A 22,107-nucleotide genomic window follows, 5' to 3' on the forward strand; every position below is an offset into this window, starting at 1 on the left:
TCCAATTTTTTTAGATCCTCTACTGAATGGACTGGAAACAATAAAATACAAACGTAGATTCAATGTGCTGTAGCAACTACTTTTATAATTTGTTGTATTCGACGTGAAATTTTTTCAATGGAGTTTGGTTCCATTGCAGATGAGGGTGGCCTGATTTCACTTGGTCCAATGCAGTTTTAAACGATCGCTTTAATGTTGCGACATCTGTTACAAACGCTAGTCATCGCAAATATTTTGGTGGATAGTTGCGTGTTTTTAAATCATAAAACATCATGTACGATATCTATAATTAGACCTAATTTTTAACACGGCTATATTCACAAATTACAAGTGAGTGCAAAACGTCGTTTTTTGAGGTTGTTCAATACTTTTCAAGATTATAGCTTAAGCGGCAATGTTAGACACAAACGCTTCTTGCGTCAGCTGTCATAAATATTTGACGAAACTGGACGTTGCTTTTATTTTGTTTGGATGTTAAATATTACCACGTGGGAAAAATCGTGTAATTTTTAAGCTCAAGGAAAAGACCATTTCCACATTTTTTTTTTAATACAAGCAGGCCTATCACATGCGGCACAAGCTGCATAGCATATTTACCACGGTTAATTAAAAAAAATATTACCAAAAACAAACGAAATAATAACAAACCAAAAAGGTGAAGTGTGATTCAAATTACACACAACTCAAGGGTGTGTAATTTGGACCAGCGCTGTGTAATTTGCACCGCAAACAATGAATTTCAAGCAAAGAGTTTAAAGTTCTGACCCTTAAGGTTTTCATGCTAAAGTTGATTGTTCTTCTTCATGCATTTACAACGATGGAGCTACAGCATACACCGAGCACAATAATAGAAACTTGGATCAAAAATATCACCGCTAGCTTCATGAGCCAATTCTTTGCATTTTATGCACTGCATGCAATCCTCGTCATTGCATTTACCACAAACAATGCATTGGTAGCCTGTGCACAGGCTGGCTTTACTTTTACAAATTTGGTTTTTGATTTAACCCATGTCTTTTTTTTCATGGGTTATTGGTAACTTGGCAGTTGTCTTTGCATCAAATTGGTGGGCTTATGGGCTTACATAGCAAAGTAGGTCAAAACTGCTGAGCTGCTTGATTTTCTCTTTTCCCATAAAAGAGCTTATTTGGTGGAGGATTTAATTTGGTGGTTGAATATTCATGTTGGTTTTCATAACTTTCTGACAGATCAGTATCTTTGCAGACAATATTGTTGTTGGAAAAAGGCCCAAATGATACTACATTTGAAGTGACAGAGCATGATTTGGATGGGCAAACTTTTTAATAGCAGATTCCTGGTGTTGACTGAACTGATTTACATACCGGTGGTGGTGATTGTGACAAACTATCAACAGGCGCTGGTTTGATTCTCAGGGTGTTTGAGCAACGCATTTCAATTTTTAAGGACTGCTCTCCATTTAGCGGCAGCTAGTGAAAGGTTAATACAAACAACACTTCAACACAAGCAAGCCCCCTAAATCTTGAGGCTCTACGTTTCAGTCTTTTCAGTCTAGTAATAAATCCGGCACTGAAAGAAACCTCTTATCCTACCAAATAGTCGCAATTAGTATTGAATACAATCGTAACAGATGTTACAATGAGATGTTTAGATGCAGTCGCAAACAGCACCGCTGAATAATAGCCTAAATTGAAAACAATAAAACCTGAAGTGAAACTGAGCTCGTTAAGTTGCCAATATTTCAAGACAATTCTAAGAAGCAAAAAACTATGACAGTGGTTTTAAGTTATTTGGGTTTAGGAGTTAAAATAGCAAGGGTTAGTTGTTCAAAAATCTGTTCTACAAGAGCTACATCGCGGGATGATATTTCAGCGAAGCCTAAGCACTCCTTCCATTCGTTTATCACAGGGTACACGTCCTGGACATGAACGGCCGAATGCCCCCCTGCCGGGGCCTTAACTGCCTTTCTCTTTTTTGCGCCATGTCGGGCGACAGTTTTATTATCTGAAGAACGCAAAAAGCTGACGTCATAAATGAAGGAAGATTTTTCTTTCATGATATTCTCGGCTCTAATGTCCTGCAAACAATAAGGATATCAATAAATACAAAAGTATTTCATTTAATTTTCAATACCTAGAATTGATTTACAGCGAAAGAAGAGGTGGTCAAAGGTGGTTTAAATAGCCCAGGTGGCCTTGGACTTATTTACATAAAAAGTAATTATTTATACATGAAAATAGCACTGCTGTCCAAATGACTCTTGGCCAATGTTTTTTCACACTTATTTGTACTCTATAAATTAACATGACTTCTCTACAACTTGTACGATCCAGTCGTGATGAGAACTTTTGATACCATTTTTTAGCCATTCCTGGCGGTGGGATGGCGCAGCCGATAACGCGCTGGCTTTCCAATAATGCAAACCTGGTTCGACTCCCGGCTTCAACTGGTTGTTAAAAACACCGCTCACCTCTACCTAGGGTGTAATAATTTGGATGGGCATAATTGCTGCAGGAAAGGCGGCCGAGAGAAAGGAACTGACCACTCGACTCTCCTTAGTGCCGAAGGCTTAGTACAATGAGAACCTTATTTTCTCATAGCCGACACTTGAATCAATATGGGACCCCATTTACCTTTTACTGTAATAGCCCATGGATAAAAAGGGTCTTTAGGCAAAAACTGCTAAATAAACAATGTCACCATCACTCTTTTGATAAATCTTAAAAGCAACTCACACAGTGTGTTCCGATAAGATACGTTGGAGGAACATCAACGTTTTCTTTTTGATTTTGACGGCAACAACCAAACAGTCGGCTTCTCGAAACTCTTTGACTAGACTTGGCTCTCGTTCCCTGCAAGTTCTTCTTGTCAGATTGATGCAACTGAACAAATTGGTTGCGGATTTCTCGAGCAGTGGCGAATGACTTTTCATCGAGAACATTGTATACGAGCACTACGCCATCGCTGCTTAACATGCTGATTACATGCCTGTCCTTGGCTCTTACACTGACGCTCACGGAAGGAGAGTTTTTGAACCGAGTTCGTCCATCCGATCTAAAACATCACAAACGATTTTACACGAAGATAAACTAATTTACCAACAGAGGCGTAACTAAACATTTGTTCCTAAAACGAACCAGCGTAACTGAAAGAGGACAAATAAAGGCTTAGTGGCTAGATTTTTTGACAAAAATACCATTTTAAGGCATTTATAGCCTACTTTCAAACAGCAGTCCCATTTTTTTTACAAAATACCTCGCCAATAGAAGCGGTTTGATTTTTTCAACCCATCAACGCACTTGAAAAATAATTATTCATAACTAAGTGCCATCCAGTGTTTGAAATAAATGCATAAACAGTAACGCTTTTACTCTTAGTAGAACTTTTATTCTTCAAACTTGTTGACGAGACCTACAAATACTGCTAATATCTGATCGTCGTCGTCTGAGCTGCTGGGGCCGAGGGTCTATCCTTTTACCACCCCAGATTCACGATGTTCCCGGACTACACTGGAAGGCTGCTAGAGAGCAGCCAGCCTTTAGTTTCATCATCCATGACGCGCAGACCTTCCACTCGGTTAGGTGGCTTGAAGATGGTACAGTCATTGATGATGTGGTCTGCGGTCTGTTCCTCGGCACCACATTCACAGGAGGAGGAAGAAGACATTCTCCATTGGTGCATGGTTGAGCGGAAAAGCCCGACTCCCGTACGGAGACGGTTGAGGCGCACGCATGCCTGTCTCTGTAGTGTCAGGCCTGTAGTGTCTCTGTAGTGTCTGATACAAACTTGCGATGAAAACGCGAACACCAACTATACTATTGCAACCAAACGCTAAATAACAAAGCAAGGGTGTGTCTCATATCACCAAAGAAAGAAATTACACAATCGTACGTTGTCTTGGGCAGAGGGAGCTGCGAGAAGACGTTGCTTCTATTTCTTTTTAACGTTATCCTGGATAAGAAGCCCTTTGTGGCAATGTTACCGTCTTTTGGAGCTGAAGTGTATCTGCACAGAATGAAGACACCGTTGAGTGTTCAATTTGTTAAATGTTCAGTTGTAAAAACTAGCTAAACAATGAGAAAGCAGTGAATCCACAGCCTTAAATGGATAAGGTAGAGAAAGTGTGATGGAAACGACCATCCATTCAATTAGCCTAAACCTCAATCAGTTTTTCAACCTTGCTATTTTCTTTATCTGCGTTTTTATGATTTGGTTGTGGAAATGATAGTGAAATTTAAAGATGGTAGTGGTCACAGCGGTAAACCATAATCTCTTCGTGGGAAAATTGTAACGTAAGATTCCCAAATCCGTTCGTCTGCATGCAATGACCCAAAAAATAAACACACTTTCGAAACGTCTATTCAAAAGTGTATTCCAGTAAAATTAGCCCGAGGCTATCGAAATGACTGGTGCAACGCCGTACACCTAAAAACTGTCACTACAATACAAATTACTTGGATAAAAGACGGAACTTTTGTCCAGCTAGCAAGCACTAAGCCAACAGTTAAATGTGCGGCCAACTTTCAAACAATCATTTTACGAATGACCAGAATAGATATCAATATCTCAAATTCACGTAGAAAGTAACTGTGACGCAATAAATGAAAGACAATTATGAAGTCATTCCAACAGGTGTTCAAGCTGATGTAATATTTCCTGTTTAAACAGGCCCAAACAAGTCCAAACAGGTCTTATGAACGATGGTGCAATTTTGGCACACGCTTTAGGAATTTCCATGACGTAATATTCAGTAGACTTGAACGGTTTTATATGACGTTTGATTTGTACAGAGATTGGCCGTAACATAGCGGCCCCTAGTTATGACAGTCTAACATGGCATAACTAAAAAAGAATTGAAGGACAATCGTGAGCCAATGAATAAAACACACGATACACAAATTTTTTGAATCACTCACGTTTAAGTTAATACGCAAATACAAAGGGCATGCAAAGAATGAACAGCAATAAGAATAAACACGACGATACATGAAATTGGTACCATAGGTTCTACGTTTGTACATAGTACCATAAATCTACGTTTGTATTTTATTGTTTCCAGTCCATTCAGTAGAGGATCTAAAAAAATTGGATTGTCTATTCAATGGCGTATGAGCACCATATTTCGCACCCCCTCCCCCAAGAAAAGAAGAAAAAAGAATCCGCTACCATGTGGTTGCCCAACAGCACAGTATGGGTCTAAGTATGGGGTCAAAAGTGAGGCAGGGGTGATGACAGTAAAATCCCTAGGGTCGTCACTCAAAGGTACCAAAGGGCGTTCGTTCACGATCCGAACGGCACTGCTGGTGTACGTAAGCAATTCAATAAAATTGGGCTTACGAATTGAAGAGTCCAAAATGTGAAAAAAGTATTTAATCACATCGGCCATGAAACCAAGTCTACTTAGCCGAAATCTAGCCAAGAGATCTGGCAGAGGGTTTAAGAAATCAGGACACGAAAACATTACATCATTAACACAAGTTCCTCGAAATTCAGACTTGCCATCGTAAAGAATGCGCTTTTTTAATTGTGACGTCACAAAGTATGGTAAATACCATTCAAATCCCTTGACATTTCCTGCTTCACCCGCGCGCTCAATATAGCCATTAGATTTAAGATCTTTCATGGTGTCAGTAAGGAAATCACGAAGTTCAGGTTGTTTTAAAGCTTTCTTTCTTAAAGCAGCAGCTCTATCTGACGCCAACACAAAATTGTTAGGTAGATCAATATCTTCCTTCAACGGAACAGGTATCTCAAATCGACCATCTTTCAACTCAATATTCGGTTCGACAAGTTCTCTAGCCAAAATATCATTGCGAGACAATTCACAGGTTTCATTTTGCAAAGTCAAATCCTGAATGACTTTATTCAGGTCTGCTATTTCCATATCACGAGACTCAATTTTACGCTGAAAGCCAGAGATGACATCCGACTCTGAAGACGTCTGCACTCTGCACACTTTAGCAACGCTTTCAACTAAGGGTGACTTACCACCACAAGCCAACCAACCGAGAGGAGTGAGCAAAGCATGCGGTTCACTACGATTGTCACCAACACGTTCTTCTTTTGCCCACATCAAATAAGCGTTGTCATTGCCAATCAGTACATCTACAGTACTACAATCATTCAAATGAAACATATTCACGTCATGAAAATGACGGAAACCACTTAAATCTTGTTTATGAGGTAAAGTTTTAACATCGTCAGCCCAAGCTGGGTTAACCACCGAGGTTATATCACAAAACAGTTCATCAGTCTCTAACGACTGGATGTTGAGTTTAACAAGGTCAGCACAAGTAGGTTTCTGACCAGCCAGAGTATCTATTTTAAACGACGCTTTATCATACGGTTTAAGACCAAGTTCGCACACCAAGTCACTCGAAACAAAGGTCAACTGCGAACCAGGATCATGCTGACAATACACCAACTTCGATTTGCCAGTCATTGGATTCAAAACACGAACAGCAGTAACGCGGTTAAAGGCTGCTTTAACATTTCCAATCTTAACATTACGCACAGGAACTCTGGCACCAGCATCATCTTTACCGACCGAATCCAGAGAATCACGTGACGTCACATAAAAATCATGCAGAAGAAAATAGTGTTTCCTATCGTTGGTAGGTCCACACTTGCGACAGTTATTTGCATGATTACAGTCTCTAACCATATGCTGGCGCAAACAATTCAAGCATTTGCCAGCTTTCACAATGACATCTCTCCGATCTTTAGGTGTCAAGCGCAAAAATTCTTTACAATTAGACAAAAAATGATATTCAACTTGACCACGTGACGAACAACAAAAACATGCCGGTATGTCACTACGTCTGGCCACACCGCCGCGCGGTGCGCCAACAGCAGTCGAGTACTGCGAACTCCCTGAAATCACATTATCATGGGGTTTTACCGACGTCTGCCTAACCGGACATGAAGGCAATTTTCCTTTGCCAAACTTTTTAAAATGCTGCGACTCACCAGAATCGCCCATTAGCATAATGCTAAAATCAGTCGACTTGCGCGTTTCCTCCCGTACTACAAAATCAAACAAACTCTGAAAAGTAGGTTCCTCAGTGCTACCATACTGATCACCTAAAAAGTCAAGATAACGCTGCTTAGCGTCAAACGGGAGTCGTTTAGCCAAATCCAAAACAAAACGTCCTTCTAATTTATCACGCTGACCATAAGCTTTCGCGTAAAGCAAACACTGCGACAATTCATCTTTAAACTCTTTCAAATCACTGGAAGAGATAGAAGTCAATTTGCTACCATAGCGATACTTTCTAATTTCTGGTTCTGCGAAAAGACCTCCACGAACTCCAAAACGTTGGGACAAGCGAGATAACGACATTTCTATCCTGTCTTCCTCTGACAAGCCAGGAGTGTCGGAAACCAAATTAGCAATCGTTTGTGCAGCTGTTCTAACACAAGCTGCTTGCAACAAAGTCAAACGAGTTCCCTTAAAGGGCGAAGCTGCCATCAAGGCCATAACACGATTTTTAAAGAAGACAAATGGCATATTATTACCATCGTAACCAATCAAGGCCGCCTTATCGAAGAACGTCCTACTATTTTGGTATTCAAAAAAGCAATCCTGCTGTTGAGAACTCGATTTAGCGGGAGAAGACAAGCTATATCCCTTAAGGGGCTGAGTGGGCTCAGTCACATGCACAGCCTGATCACGATCCTCAAACACGTTAAAATCAGGAGACACGATACGCCTCTCACAACCACCTAAATTACGTGTAGCTGGGCGATCAGCAACTAGCGGCGCAGAAAACTTTGAAGGGGGCAAAGCATTACTGCTAATGGCGGCCCCGTGACCTGTACGCTCTGGGGGAGGAGTTCGGTTGTAATTTGCAGACCTTGGCTCTACAGCCTTCGGAAGACCCTTAGCCGCGGCCCCGAGACCTCCTGAAACAGCTGGAAAACATGTGGATTGTACAGGTCCACTTACAGATTGAACAGGCGTCTGGAAAAGGTTAGGTAAATTAAACTGCGATTGATGTTCACTTCTGGAATGCCTAGAAGAGCCCTTCCTAGAGCTACGCCGGGAGCCCAACTCAGAACGATATTCAGCTAAAGCTACCTCCTTACGTTGTTCAGCCCTCAACTGTGCGTCTTTGAGTGCGAACTCAGCAGCTCTCGCTTCGGCTTTCGCGGCAGCCTCAGCTCGTACGGCCTCAGCTCTCGCGGCGGCCTCAGCAGCTCTCGCTTCGGCCTCAACTCGTATGGTCTCAGCTCTCGCGGCGGCCTCAGCACCTCTCGCTTCGGCCTCAGCAGCTCTTGCTTCGGCCTCGGCTTGGATCTGGAGCTCCTCTCGTCTTAGCTGTAGGTTAATTTGTGCAACTATCCGTGACGAGCTCTCAGACATCCTAGTGCTTACATTTGAGGCGCTATCCTCAGGATGTATGTCAGCATCTAACCTATCTGAGAAATCACTTTCTTTTTGTTCGAAGTTATTTTTTAACGAGTTAAATTCGGGATCTACCCTATCACGAAGTTCTGCCAAGATTGCAGAGTTAACAATTTTACTCAAAAGAGCATGGAAATGCCTTAATTCCTCTTCTAAAGTAGATAAGTTAGATCTAAAAATTAACAGTTCCTGCTTATCACTCAAAGAACCTAGGGCCACAGAAAGTTTCCCAATTTGAGTCAAAATATCCCGTCTAAGATGCCGGGCCTCTCGAACTGACTTAGCCTCATCGTTAATGGGTCCCTCCCCAGAATGGCCTGCCCGACCGCAAAGAACATCATCAGGCTTAAACTCAGTCGAGTCGACGGCGGTCGAGTCCCTGTCGCCACCGAGTGTAGACATATTAAATGTTAGGGCTAAATTTAACAATTAAAAAATTAAGTTACACAAACACACAAAATTACAGTAGGCCTAGTTATAAAAAACTTAACTGCAAAGACCGTAAAAATACAAAAAAGAATTTAAATGCACGATACCGTAGCTGTACGAGTATGTGAAGTCCAAACGTCCACAAAACTTGCTTGGATTCTTCCACTTGAATCTTCAAGCACAGATGGATTGCCTTTAATCTTCTTTCTTGCCAATAAATGTCAAAGTTATTTTTCTTCTGTACCAAACTGAGAAGAAATGTCTTTACTTTTTAGCTTAAAGTTCTTCAGTTGCCTACCGAGAAGAAATGTCTTTAATTTTCTTTGCTTCTTTAGACTACCAACCAATAAGATCTTCTTTTATTATTTCTTTGCTTCTAAGTGCTTCTGTGCCAAACACTAGACAGAGAATCGTCTTTTATTTTTTTATGTGCTTCTAGTGCTTCTTGGCCTACCAGCTAACAAGCGACGTCTTTTATTTTTTATGGTCACAGCGGTAAACCATAATCTCTTCGTGGGAAAATTGTAACGTAAGATTCCCAAATCCGTTCGTCTGCATGCAATGACCCAAAAAATAAACACACTTTCGAAACGTCTATTCAAAAGTGTATTCCAGTAAAATTAGCCCGAGGCTATCGAAATGACTGGTGCAACGCCGTACACCTAAAAACTGTCACTACAATACAAATTACTTGGATAAAAGACGGAACTTTTGTCCAGCTAGCAAGCACTAAGCCAACAGTTAAATGTGCGGCCAACTTTCAAACAATCATTTTACGAATGACCAGAATAGATATCAATATCTCAAATTCACGTAGAAAGTAACTGTGACGCAATAAATGAAAGACAATTATGAAGTCATTCCAACAGGTGTTCAAGCTGATGTAATATTTCCTGTTTAAACAGGCCCAAACAAGTCCAAACAGGTCTTATGAACGATGGTGCAATTTTGGCACATGCTTTAGGAATTTCCATGACGTAATATTCAGTAGACTTGAACGGTTTTATATGACGTTTGATTTGTACAGAGATTGGCCGTAACAGGTAGCAAGTAGGCTACAATATTTTCTTATTTTCTGGAGGACTGGATGAGTCCTTCGTTATTTTTTTTATAGAGCTATCAAAGCAAATATACTGACTTAACCAAACTTTGTTAGATTTGATAATGACAAGATTTTTATGTTTGGCTTTTATAGATATTTAAATCAAGAGCAGTAGCTTAAACTGAAATCCTCATTGTTCATCGCAGTTTTAACATTAAGTTTTCACAAGTTATTAGCCCCTTACCCTCATCTGCTATAGGCCTATGCCCTAACCCAAACCATGAGCTATCGACCAGATATTGTGAGATATTCTATCAAACGTTTTAAGTTATTTATATTGTAAAAATGGCTAAGCAGAAGCCTAGAACTTTCGATGAAGTGCGGTCTTTGTAGTTCATCAGTGTTACATTCAGAAGGTTAAAATATATAGGCCTACCATTGAATAATATTAATAACTCATAACGATATCCAACGTTTCTTACCCTGCGGTATCTGTTATCTTTAACGACACGCTGACGTCAGCTGAGTCGGATTCAATTCCAATTGTTTCTCTTTGCTTATTGTAAGGCTCTTCCACCAGTGTCTGAATGTAAACATGAAAAGTTTTTCTGGAGAGATGGCATGTTTTTGGCCAGGGCCCACAAGAGGGGGGGACAACCGGTGCATTGCACCGGGGCCCGGTGAGCTCAGGGGGGCCCGACAACATGTCTAAATTCACGCGCTAAAAATTTCAACAACTTTGCATAAAATATTGTTTTTATATTTGTTCCGTGTTTCGATTGGGCCCCCTCATGGGTGTGCCCTTATTTAAAACTACAGAATTTTCAATTATTCCAGTATAGGGGGGCCCGACAAAATGTTTAAATTTGCATCGGTTTAAGTTGTGCAAAGGTTGATTTTTCATAAAATGTTGTTTTTTATATTACAGTAGTTCCGTGTTTCGATTGGGCCCCCTCTGGAGTATGCCCTTTTTTAAAAATACATAATTTTCAATTTTTTTAGTTCAAGGGGGCCCGTCAAAATGTTTAAATTTGCGTGCTGAAGTCGATTTTGTATAAAATATTGTTTTTTATATTAGTTTGTATTTCGATTGGCCCATCATGGGCATTCCTTTTTAAAAAACTACAGAATTTTCAATTTTTTTAGTTTAGTGGGGGCCCGACAAAATGTTTATATTTTAGCGCTAAGGTCTTGTTGATTTGGCCAGGCTAACCATCGAATCAAAACTAGCCAAAACGATTGATTTTGACACATCAGAAATTTTTCTGGTAGAAAGGCTAGAAAAGCTCCTCTAAAACATATAGGCTTTATGTGAATAGGCTTGTTTCAGAGAGTAGATTTTATGTTATATTTCAGTGTGTGCAGGCCTTGAATTTGTAGTTTTTGTGGAGGTCCAACTGAACTGCCTCCTTCGGCTTGTTTAAAATGCAACACCAAGTCAAATTAAATCATTTGCAGATTTTCATTGTCTATTGTAAACACTTCAGGGCTACTACTGGTAAACAAGCAGTGCTAATGAGCAGGTCAGCACCATCTGCCAGAGAGATACCCTGAGACAACTTCCAAAATGTATAACTGTACATTCTTACTCTACAATTAACAATAGTTAAATCAGATGTGCAGTCACTGCTTTGTAATCCTGTTGGAAGTCTAGGTGTAATCATGACAGAGACTAGCAAACATGTTCACCGGCAAGGCCTGCAATCCCTGCATAGTTGAATGTGGTGGAAATGTCTGTCAAGGATTTGGAGGGCTGTATGTATGTTTTATTGTGAATATTTCAGTGTTTATGTTTAATGCAAATATTGCAGTGTGAGTGAATATTTCAGTTTATTTCAATGTTTTAATTTCAGTGTTAGTCTGGGTGCTTTAATGTGAATATTTGGGTGTGTATGTTTTAATCAGCAGTTGATTGATCCGGGTAGGTTACAGTAATTACACAGAAGGTATTCCATGCATGTTTCTGACAAATTGTCAATTTATGACACTTAAGCAAGCAGTGACAGTTATGTGTTGAAATATATTGTTAGAATTACTGAGCAAGATGTTCTCACTGTCACTTTTTCAGTACGGTACAAAACTGTTCAAGTGTTTTTTTTTTGTTACAAATTATAGAAGTAGCTATTTTTACCCACTTGTTGCCATGGTTACAATCCGGTGTTACCAGAGTGAAGATTAAAGTCAGGAAGGGTTAAGGTAAGGGTTAAGGTAAGGGTTAGGAATAAGGTTAGGGTTTTGATCTTTGCCCAGGACTAACAAAAATTTCCACAATACAAGTTTTTGTTTTCAACAGCTTTAAACTTTTCTCAAATTAAGGCAGAATTCCTTATCTGGCAATGCTACTGAGGCTATATTTACACTACTATAGTGTAAATATATCTAAACACAGCCTACAATTATACTGAAATCATGAAACTTCTCTGATACACAGTACAATATTTTTGAGTTTTTAGGGTTTGTTGAATCATTTTGCTATATTAATGCAAGCAAGTTTCATAAAAGCAGTGCTGGAAAATAATTTTTGTCCTTGTAGCAGGGCCAAATGTCATAACAGTCTAACAGAAATTGAAAAGAAAGTTAAAAGATGAGTGAAAGTGTGATATTTGAGTAAAAAATCATAGGTCTTCACTTTTGTTGAAGTGCAAGTACTTTTAACTCTAGACAGAATTAGAAGTGTCCTAGTTGCAGTGCAACCTACTTTTTCCAGCACTGCAGAATGGTGCTGATTTTCAAAAATATGTTTAGTATATCAACAAATATATATTTTTTTTTTTCTTAAGTTTTTCTTTTCGTTTGTTTTCACTATTTATTTCTTAGCAGTCTTTTTTGGCCAGGCCATTCCAATCTTATTCTTGAATTTCAGGAACAGTGTCAATATTGACTCAAACAGGCATTCTGTAGTTATGCAAGGTGTCTGTAAAGTCTCGATACATAGTATAGTGATAGATGTAGGTACATTTATATCATTGGTAGATTGAAAATAGAAATATATTCAACTTTGTTTTCTACTGAGTACTGACCACTTGCTGTGGAAATGAAGAGAAAGTGACCTCCAATCCTGCTTAAATGCAATTTTACTCAAACAAGCAAAGAAAACCAAAGGAGTGAAAATAAAAAGCAACAGCCCATTGAGACTAAGTATTGATCCAGAAATGAACTTGGTATTTCTTAATGTCATGAACCAATAGCAATGCATTCTTCATGTATTTATGAATTTAAAGTTGTAAACACCACTACAATACTGCATTCTTTGTGAAATAATGGAGTGTTAAACCTAATGTATTTTTTGTATTATATTTTAAACAGATCTGATATTAAAATAGAAACACTGTTCAGAACACCATGTGTGCATTGGCCTTGTGGATTAACCCGCACCACAAATTTTGCTTGTGATTTGTGAGATCATGCGACATGTCGCGCTGGGGGGGGGACCCGGCAGCAACATCTGCACCGGGGCCCGGCAGGGCTCTTGGAGGCCCTGTTTTTGGCTATGTAGAAGAAAAGACTAGAGGTTGAACAAAAAAATCTATATTTTTGCACATAATTTCAGCAATCCTGACATTGTATTTTGAGATTTTATATGCATAGCAACAAGCAGCATTTATTGTTAGTTTCTTATCACAAAACCATGCTATAGAAAACACAAGTATAATTAGTTCAAGAATTGAATTTAGAATTCCGTTTGCTAATTTGCAACGCAGTGGTATCACTTTATATATTCAAGTATGAAGCTTTGCACAACAATTGTGGACAGCTGTAATGTGTATAGGTATCACTTGTATCGTTTTTTTAAACGTGACTTAATTTGGATAAACATAGAACACAAATGATAGGCTTCAAATTGAATTGCCCATGTAATTTTTAAGAGTGTTTTAAAAACTTTTTTTTCTGCCATTCTGCCAGGTTATGATTACACGCAGCAATAGTTTCTGCGAAACAGTAATCACTGTATTAATAGTCTACTTTTTGTAAATATACACAAAATTCATGAAATTAATTGTCCAGACAGACAAACTTCTCATGCTTGGCATGTTGCAACTTTTTACGTTTTTTAATAAACAATATTTTCTCTTTTTGGATAAATGTCATTCTTTTAATTAAACAAAGTACATGATACAGGTGTACATTAAACTAGGTCCGCCACATTGACTCAGTTGGTTAAGCGTCTGACTTCATGAATGTGGAAACATCAAGATCAAGCGACGCTGGTTCGATTTTCGGGATGTGCGCTTGAACGACGTAGTTCAAGGACAGCTCTATATTCAGCGTCACCTGGTGAATGGAATAATTCACAGACAACAATCGAAAATTTCACTTTGTCAAACTCTAAGACCGGGCCAATGTCAGTGGCTATGTGAGTATGCAATACTGCCAGGATTAAGCTCTCAAAAAAGCTTTCTTACTCCGAAGATAAAGATTCTCTCAATCAGTCAATTAAAAAGCTTTGCCATTGGCATACACATCACGCACACTTGGGATATTGATTGATTGCTGCTTTTGCCAAAAACTTTAGGCTATCTGGTTTAATTAAACTGATGAAAACTGACTGAAAACACTAATATGTGGTAATTGAGATGATAAATACTTTTTCTAAAGCATTATTTCGCTCTCGAGAACACTTCAGAAGAGTTGATTAGTGGTAGGCTACAGAACACATTTAGATTAAATTAAATTTGCCTGGACTATTTTACATTTATTTTCCTGCAACTTACTGCCAAACATTTGTCTTGCTTCATCTTGATTCACCTAATGATTAAAACAAAAGCCATAAGGCCACAGTATAATGATCAAGAACTGCTTCAATAGTGGGCTGAGAATATGTCGCCAACGTTAAGCCGGCCTAACCCTTAAACTAGCTTTCATCAAATGTGTCATTTAAAATCTATGTCAAAATACCAAAATAAATAAGCCCACATTGCCATAGGCAGTGCTGTATTCGAGGGTATACGGCGGTTTACGCAGTATATACTCTCTGCTTTTTTCGAGCAACTCTAATATACCCTCTGGAGGTTTTCCAGAGAGAGTGCCTATGCTATCCTTACTGATTCTTGACAAGTAGCCTACTAACTAACTAGTTAACCATTTGAGGACCAATAGTACACGGGTGTACCATGAACTTAATTTCGTACCGAGATACAAAAACAATTTTGTACCTCTCGTCCAATTTTGTTAATTCATGCTATAGTAGAATAAAGATTAGTATTTTGAAAGTTGTGTATTATTTATCATTTTGGCAAATCTGACAGTATATCCTGTGTTTCTTTTACAAATACAGCACTGGCCATAGGCCTAAAGAAATTGAACTCGTCAGGCAATGCCAAATTTTGTTCTTTTATTCAATGATTCGGGATTTGGTTTCAAGGACTGCTCTCCATTCAGCGTGCCTAATGGATGGAATAATTCCCTGGCAACAATCGAAAAACTTCACTCTGTCAGTCTCGATAACCGGCCCTGCGTGAAGAGCCTCTACAAATGTGCGAAACTACCAGGAATAACTAATCAAGGCTTTGCCAGTCCGAGGATAAAGATTCAAAACCAACCAACCGATTTCAATCCATTTATCAAACGTGTGTACACAGAAGAACGCGAATAAAATTTATCTGACACCATAACAGTGGCCAACAGTTTCCGGACTTTTATTCTTACAAAAATAACTGCTACCAAAACCTTCACCATTCAATTTGAAAATTACAAAAACTTGCTTGTAGCCTATAATCCAGGCGTTAGTTTGAAATCACAACTTCCTACCGTATTGATTGACTGGGGGCTTCTTCACACGTTTGCATTTGTTTATGCTACCGGTCTTTATTTATCAAACAATATTTTTTAAGATTCCAAAGAGTTTTTATTAAACAGGTTTCTTTTTTTTATGGAAAGTTTTAAAGTTTTTTTGATAAAAACTATTTTGGAGTTTTTTGTGTGGTAGCTTTTGGAAATGTTTTGAGAAGTTTTAATCAAAAGTGACATATTAAAAGCAACTCACATGTCTAGAGCACAGATTACGAATCAAAAAGCAAATAAGGAGTTTAGACCAAGTATTGGCAAACATCTGTAATACAGTTCTAAGAAAACAGAAATAGAAACTAGAATTTCCTATTTTTTAGCTACTTAAAAATATTCTGTATTTTTAAATACATTTTTTCTTTATTTGTTCTTTGATGCACTATGAATCTATACTACGCGGCAATTTGAAAAAAAAAACATTTAAAAATACTCGATGTTTTAGGTAAACTACTAGGGAGGCGCCTTTTCGGATGCAAAAGCTTCATCAAAATAATATGAACAAGCAGCAATTAAACATCCTGATTTATTAACTTTATAATGAAGGAAATATCATATTGCCGCAACTCATGTCACTTTGTAGCATACATTAGATTCGTAGCTGAAGCTAAGTATTCCAGCCAGTAGGCTACAATATCAAATTGAAACTCGAAAATCAAGTTCAACAGAAAAGATGCCCTTTCAGCGAATAATTGTTTGTTTAAAAGACATCAACAAACACAGTGCAATTAAAGACCGCATTTATGACTGCAGTATTTGTTCCAACATCAAATTTACATTAGATTCATTCAAAATAAATCGCAACTGTCAATCAGAGTTTGAAACTAAAATTCCTGAAGCACTCCAAATAAAGCAGCACAACCCAGGCTCAACAAACGAAGATCAAGTGTTTTTACTTTAACTGTGACATAAAACTAAACCAGTTAAATCGCAACGTTCATATTGCGTTGCAAAGAGTAAAAATGACTTAAGGAAATATTTATGCTCTCTCACCTCGCCATCAGCGTCGTTGTTACTCAAACTGTCACGAATTCTTTGCAAAACTTCTGCATCCGCAACTGTGAGACAAGTTTCTTTCCGAAATACATCTTCTATTGTTGTAGGTGCTCTAAATACAAACATAAAAAAGATTAGATACATTTTAGCATTTAAGTTTAATTTTATCAAAAGGTAGCAAGTTATATCACTCGCTTTGAGTTTAAGTCAACCCAAGCCAAAAACAAACAGTAGCCTAGTTAATGTGAATTGCATACATAGGACTGTAGGCTTCCGTCTCTTAGATGGAAAAGTCAGTGCCACAAATGGCGGGCCCAAAAAAAGGCACTTGGTCACGAAGCCCCCCGAAAAGAGAAAAAATTTAAGCTCTACAGATCCTCCACTTAAATGTTTTTAAGGGTATTAGAACTTTTTAAATGAAACAATGACGCCCTCCAATTTCTTTAAAATGTTTTCTTTTCTAGATTCGCTACAAGTGAAGCAATTTATTTCCTAACACGAAGGACAGAATCTACAACAAAGCCACTTATTTGTCTTACGCAATGTCAGCAAATTTGCGTCATAGATGGGCCATCGACAAATTGTCTGAAACAGGAACAGAAAGTTAACATATGTAAAACAGCTTTGCTGCAAGAGTTGCTAATTGAGAGTTGACCGCATTAGGGAGTGCTAATGATTCTATGAAATTAATATTATAACTTCCGAAACAAACTAATTGACAGTTTATAAATATAATGAAACACGACTATGTTAGAATATTTCAAATAAGACGTCGTCACACTCAACCTCTTTTTTCACCAATGCATTTTTTTCAAATCATTTGTTTAGGTCGTCAGATCACTCGATATGTGACAACTCAGCAAGTGCTTCAAATCAGCAAGTAGATTTCAGCTACTGCCAATTCAGCAAATGAGATTTGCTTGCTCTGTTCGGACTTGCTTGATCATCGCTTGTTAAATTCATTTTGCTAACCTGTGACATGCCAAGCTTTGGCTTGCTTAGTTGTCACTATCTCAACTTCATCATTAGCCAACTTCAGCTACTTGCTGAAATGTTTCTAGCTCAGTTGTCGTGTACTGTGGCAATGTTTCGAAACAAAAACTGCAGTTCTAATCAAAAAAAGTAAAAAAAATATAAACGACATCCAATTGCATGCAATTTGTTTATCTTAGGGGTGGAATTTACACATATTGTATACGCTTACGCAACTAGTTGTTCGAAAACCTTTTAAGCACTTTAGTCCCCTAACCACACACAGAACTGAATGGATAGTTTTTTATATTGATAGGAAAATTAGGGTAGTTCGGGGCAAAACAAGTCGTCGGGTAAAACCGGTCAGTTTGATTTTAACCAAGCATAACTTTTTTTTTGGAAATAATACACTCAAAAAAATGCTTTAGCGCACTTAGTGGTTCTTTTGTGATGCGACAACAGCAACTGCTGTGCAGTTTTTGCTTGCTGTCTCGGTCTAGGCTGCGAAACGTATAAGTTGGTGTAAAATTTTACCTTCATATTTTGGACTAACTTTTTTTTGTGGTTTCGACTAAACAGAGCATTACACTATGAAAATTGTTAATTAAACCAAGACTTTCTAGTTTAAACGAAATTACAATTATTGTACTTTGTCTCAAAACTACTCATCTTGTAGTTCTTCCTTGGAAATTAGTTTTATTGGGTATTTATTTTTGTTCAGTCATGGCTATTTTGGTTGGGGCAGCACAAGTCAGTCACGAAGTGGTGTGCCAAATTTTTGCCTCAATTGGTGAAAATGCTAAATTCTTCAACCAAAGAATTTAGCATTTGGTTCATAGGGTATTATTTGCCTATTGAATCAAAAATCAGCTTATCCTAGTATGAGCGAAGCATTTAGTTTGGGGGGGGTCTGCCAAGGGGGCACGATTTTTTTGATTTTTGGCCATGTTTGAGGCCATATCACTGCTAAACCAAATTAGGTAACAACCCAAATTTTTTACAGGTGATAGTACTTCTGCCAAATATTGAAAAAACAACATCGTTTAGATTGTCACTCTAAAAGGTCAAAGGTCATAGACATCCAAAGTTGGCCGTTTCCAGCTCTCGGCTAAGATTTTCCAAAATTTAAAACCTTGCCAAGACCCCATTTTTGATTGGTTTTGGCTGAAATTTGGTAGAAATGTTGTATATAAGATTTTCGATGAACTGTGAAAATATCAGTACAAAATATTAAAGGGTTTGGGAGTTTATTTAATGTGAAACGTGGGTCGAAATGAAAAAAAAAAGCAAAAAGTGGGGTCCTTTTAATATCTTGGTTGCCCATGACCCCAGTGAAAATTTGCCCTGAAATTAATTTTGTTCACTTATTCACTAAGATATGGTAAGTCTACCATGCAAAATTTATCAATGGTTCTCAATGTTTTCTTATAGAAAGTGTGCGTCAAAGTTTGGACAAAAACGCAAAAAATCACAAATAAAAGATTTAAAAAAAATGTAACAATATTGAACTATAGGCTACTAGAAAACATTTGAAGTGTATTTTTGATTATGTTTCTATCAATTGTTCACAAAGCAATTGTTCTAACATTTGAAAACTGTAATGTACCATGTGGACCTCATTGTCAGTGAACAAAATGGCAAATTTTGTCATAATCTTCCTTGTTCAGTTTGTTTTGTCGTCAAGAAGAACCATGGATACTCGGCACAGCAATTGAAAAAATAATGTCATAAAATAGAATCCAGCATGTTTGCTGATGTCTGTTCTGAACAAATGTGCTGCAGTAGTGCACTTTGTATGTGTAACTGCACTTTTTATGTGTAAATATACTCTTTCTTTCATCAATAAAACACTGACCTGTTTTACCCTTACTTAGGGGCAAAACCAGTCATTTGACTCTGTCGTAAAAATGATGTTGTATTAACATAACTTAAAAATAAATCTCACTTTTTTTTTGCTCTCTTGTTTAAGGAAGCCTTAGTACAATTGTTTAACACTAAAAATTGAGACATTTTTAACTTTATGTGAAGATATACACAATAATACCAAAATGTGACTAGTCTTGCCACGCACTACCCTACTATGAAATCCTCAGAATGCTTTAAATATAACTTTTGTTTGTAAGAATCGCTCGGATCACCACGATACAGCATCCAGCAATAATCGCCTATTATTATTATACTGAATAAGTGCGAAATATATTTTCTGTAACATCTACTGACAACTGATCCCTGTTACCTTAGCAATTGAGGTTTTAGCTTTCTATTATTCCTTTGTTTCAAAAACCTTGATAGCGCGCCTTCTTGTTTGCATATCCTGATGAAATCGTTCACCTTGCTCATCACTAACTGCACCAAGGTTAGCAGGGAAAAATCTAGTTATAAGTGAAGAATGTGTATCTTTGAAGAAATGCGACAGCCCATCTCTTTGTAAGCTTCAAGCAAGTCCGCCCTGTTAGATCAGTAGTGAAGCGCCCGATTCAAGAGCACGCAGCGCTGTTTCGACTCTCGGGGCGTGCGCTTCAGCAACGCATTTCAGGACTGCTCTCCAGTCGGTGGCACGTAGTGGAAGAAATAATTCCCCAGCAAAAACATTTCAACAATCGGAAACTTTACTCCGCCAATCTGTGATCGGCCCTAAGTCAAAAGCCTATGCATGTATGCGAAACTAGCAGGAATAACTTACCAAAGGATTTGTCAGTCCGAGGATATTCAAAAACCAAACCAATTCTCTCCCTAAATAAAGGTGACATTCTATTGCCAAAAAGTCTGCACACAGCCTTGCAAATGCTTTTCAAGCACGCAGTGTGCGATTAGCGCGTTCTTAAAATCTGGATCTTTTAAAACTTCTCAAATTTGTGGTCTAAGAAAGGTGCCTTCTTTCGTTTTTAATTCGCTTATTTTGGGAAACTTGTTGCAGAAAAGAGGGAAACCATCTGTTCCTGTGACACACTCTGTGCTTTTAAGAAATCGTACAAAAATATTGAAATTCTCCTAAGTGCGATTTAATAGTGAGTGCAAAAGGAACATTTGTTGAGATTTAAGGTATTTGGCATTTTAATGGGAATGCAAGGATGATTAACCAAACATTGCTGTTTTCTCTGTCTATGGAATACTCCTGCTACTGCAAAAGACTATGTCAAAAGAAACTGGCCAGCAAGAGACTCATACCTTCCAGTAAATGTTCACATATCAAAAGTGTCCCCTTAGTTAAGCCGAAAGGTGTATTAATAGCCACCATTTCATATAAAATTGAGCTTAATAAAGAATTTTGTTAAACAACTGGAAAGACAAATTCCAATGGTTTTATATTACCATTGTTAAGGTAATATAAAACCATGCATTACCATATATTACTATAGATCACGTTTCACAAACAAAAAATGTAAATATCTCAAAAACGTGATATGCTAGAAAAAAGTATAGACCTAGGTAATTTTGAAATTAGCGTCTTAAATACATTTAGGGACACACAAAGCCATCTCTGATTAAAATTTGCTGTTAATCAGTGCAATTATTCCACTGGTTAGTGACAATTCCCTGGTGTGCATGCTATGTTAAGACCACCTGATGCAGACAACTTCAGCTCAGTTACCTGAAGCCTGAACGTTTTGTTTATTCGGTCACATGGAGAACCAGGAAAAGTATTAAAGTATGAGCTATTCTATAATACTTGATGTATGATAAATAGTCCAGTTGATAACCAGATTTTAGAAGTCGAACCTATATGCATAAAATTGGCACTGGCTGAACCTTATCATCAAATTGAACACGGTGATTGAGACGTTCACATCAAGCGCCCTCATGATCGGGCAATATCTAATATTTCTAGCTGAACCCCCCTGTTGTTGTTGCCTGCACAGCCAAGTGATGAGGACCCTGGTACGACGCTCGAAAATGGTCGGTTGGACAATAGACACCTCTCAAAAGCATGCGGCTATGTCTTTGGCAGGAAACAAGGCATGCATGAAGGTTTACGTACACAGTTGGGCTTAATTCGTTGCCTTCCCGTCCAATAAATGTTCAACCCCCATGTGCGAGCGTGTGTACTAAATAAACTATCGTTTTCACATATTGACAATGAAAAAAATTAACTTTAGTTTATTAATTATACCATAACTTACGTTTCAACACTAGCTTGGCTGGTAATATACTGCAAAGCGACACTTGTCTTTCCAACTCCTGCAGCACCTAAAATAGATATCTTCAAAGGCCTGGATGTTCGATACTTTGTTTCTTGGGGCATTATGAAGCGGATCTAGTCATGCTTGAAGAACTTTTCTATCGACCAATGCTTTGTTGAGGTGATCAATGCAGGGTAATTGTCCTGACTTTTTAATTGAACAGGCTATTCAATACAGTGTTGTTTGTTAAAACTGTAAAAGAAACATAGTATTTAGCTTTGGCAAATACAAGGTTTGCTTTTTCAAAGTCGATATGTTTTGTTTTACTTGCCTAGACAGTGTGGCACGAAGCAGCTAAATCCGTTTTCGGGATTTTGCTG

At 38.1% G+C, this 22,107-nt stretch overlaps 1 protein-coding gene across 1 annotated transcript; it reads right to left on the reverse strand.

Annotated features, from left to right (window-relative positions):
- Window positions 1–1,765: 1,765 nt before the first annotated feature.
- On the reverse strand, window positions 1,766–21,849 carry LOC145770942 (uncharacterized). The gene is made up of 6 exons (XM_082582683.1): window positions 21,728–21,849; window positions 16,632–16,746; window positions 10,340–10,440; window positions 3,871–3,984; window positions 2,715–3,033; window positions 1,766–2,056 (listed from the first exon to the last, which is right to left on the reverse strand). The coding sequence occupies exons 1-6, from the start codon at window positions 21,847–21,849 to the stop codon at window positions 1,766–1,768; spliced, it is 1,062 nt and encodes a 353-aa protein (XP_082438809.1).
- Window positions 21,850–22,107: the final 258 nt, after the last annotated feature.

Source organism: Aplidium turbinatum, chromosome 5, assembly GCF_918807975.1.
Source record: "Aplidium turbinatum chromosome 5, kaAplTurb1.1, whole genome shotgun sequence".
Taxonomy (NCBI): domain Eukaryota; kingdom Metazoa; phylum Chordata; class Ascidiacea; order Aplousobranchia; family Polyclinidae; genus Aplidium; species Aplidium turbinatum.

Bases quoted from the DNA above. Each gene is read 5' to 3' on its own strand.
- LOC145770942 (XM_082582683.1), bottom strand. From the start codon at position 21,849: ATGCCCCAAGAAACAAAGTATCGAACATCCAGGCCTTTGAAGATATCT. The intron at 3,034-3,870 runs GTACGATTGTGT...GTGATGTTTTAG, and splicing joins CTCCCTCTGCCCAAGACAAC to ATCGGATGGACGAACTCGGT. The intron at 2,057-2,714 runs GTGAGTTGCTTT...TATTGTTTGCAG, and splicing joins ATCTTATCGGAACACACTGT to GACATTAGAGCCGAGAATAT.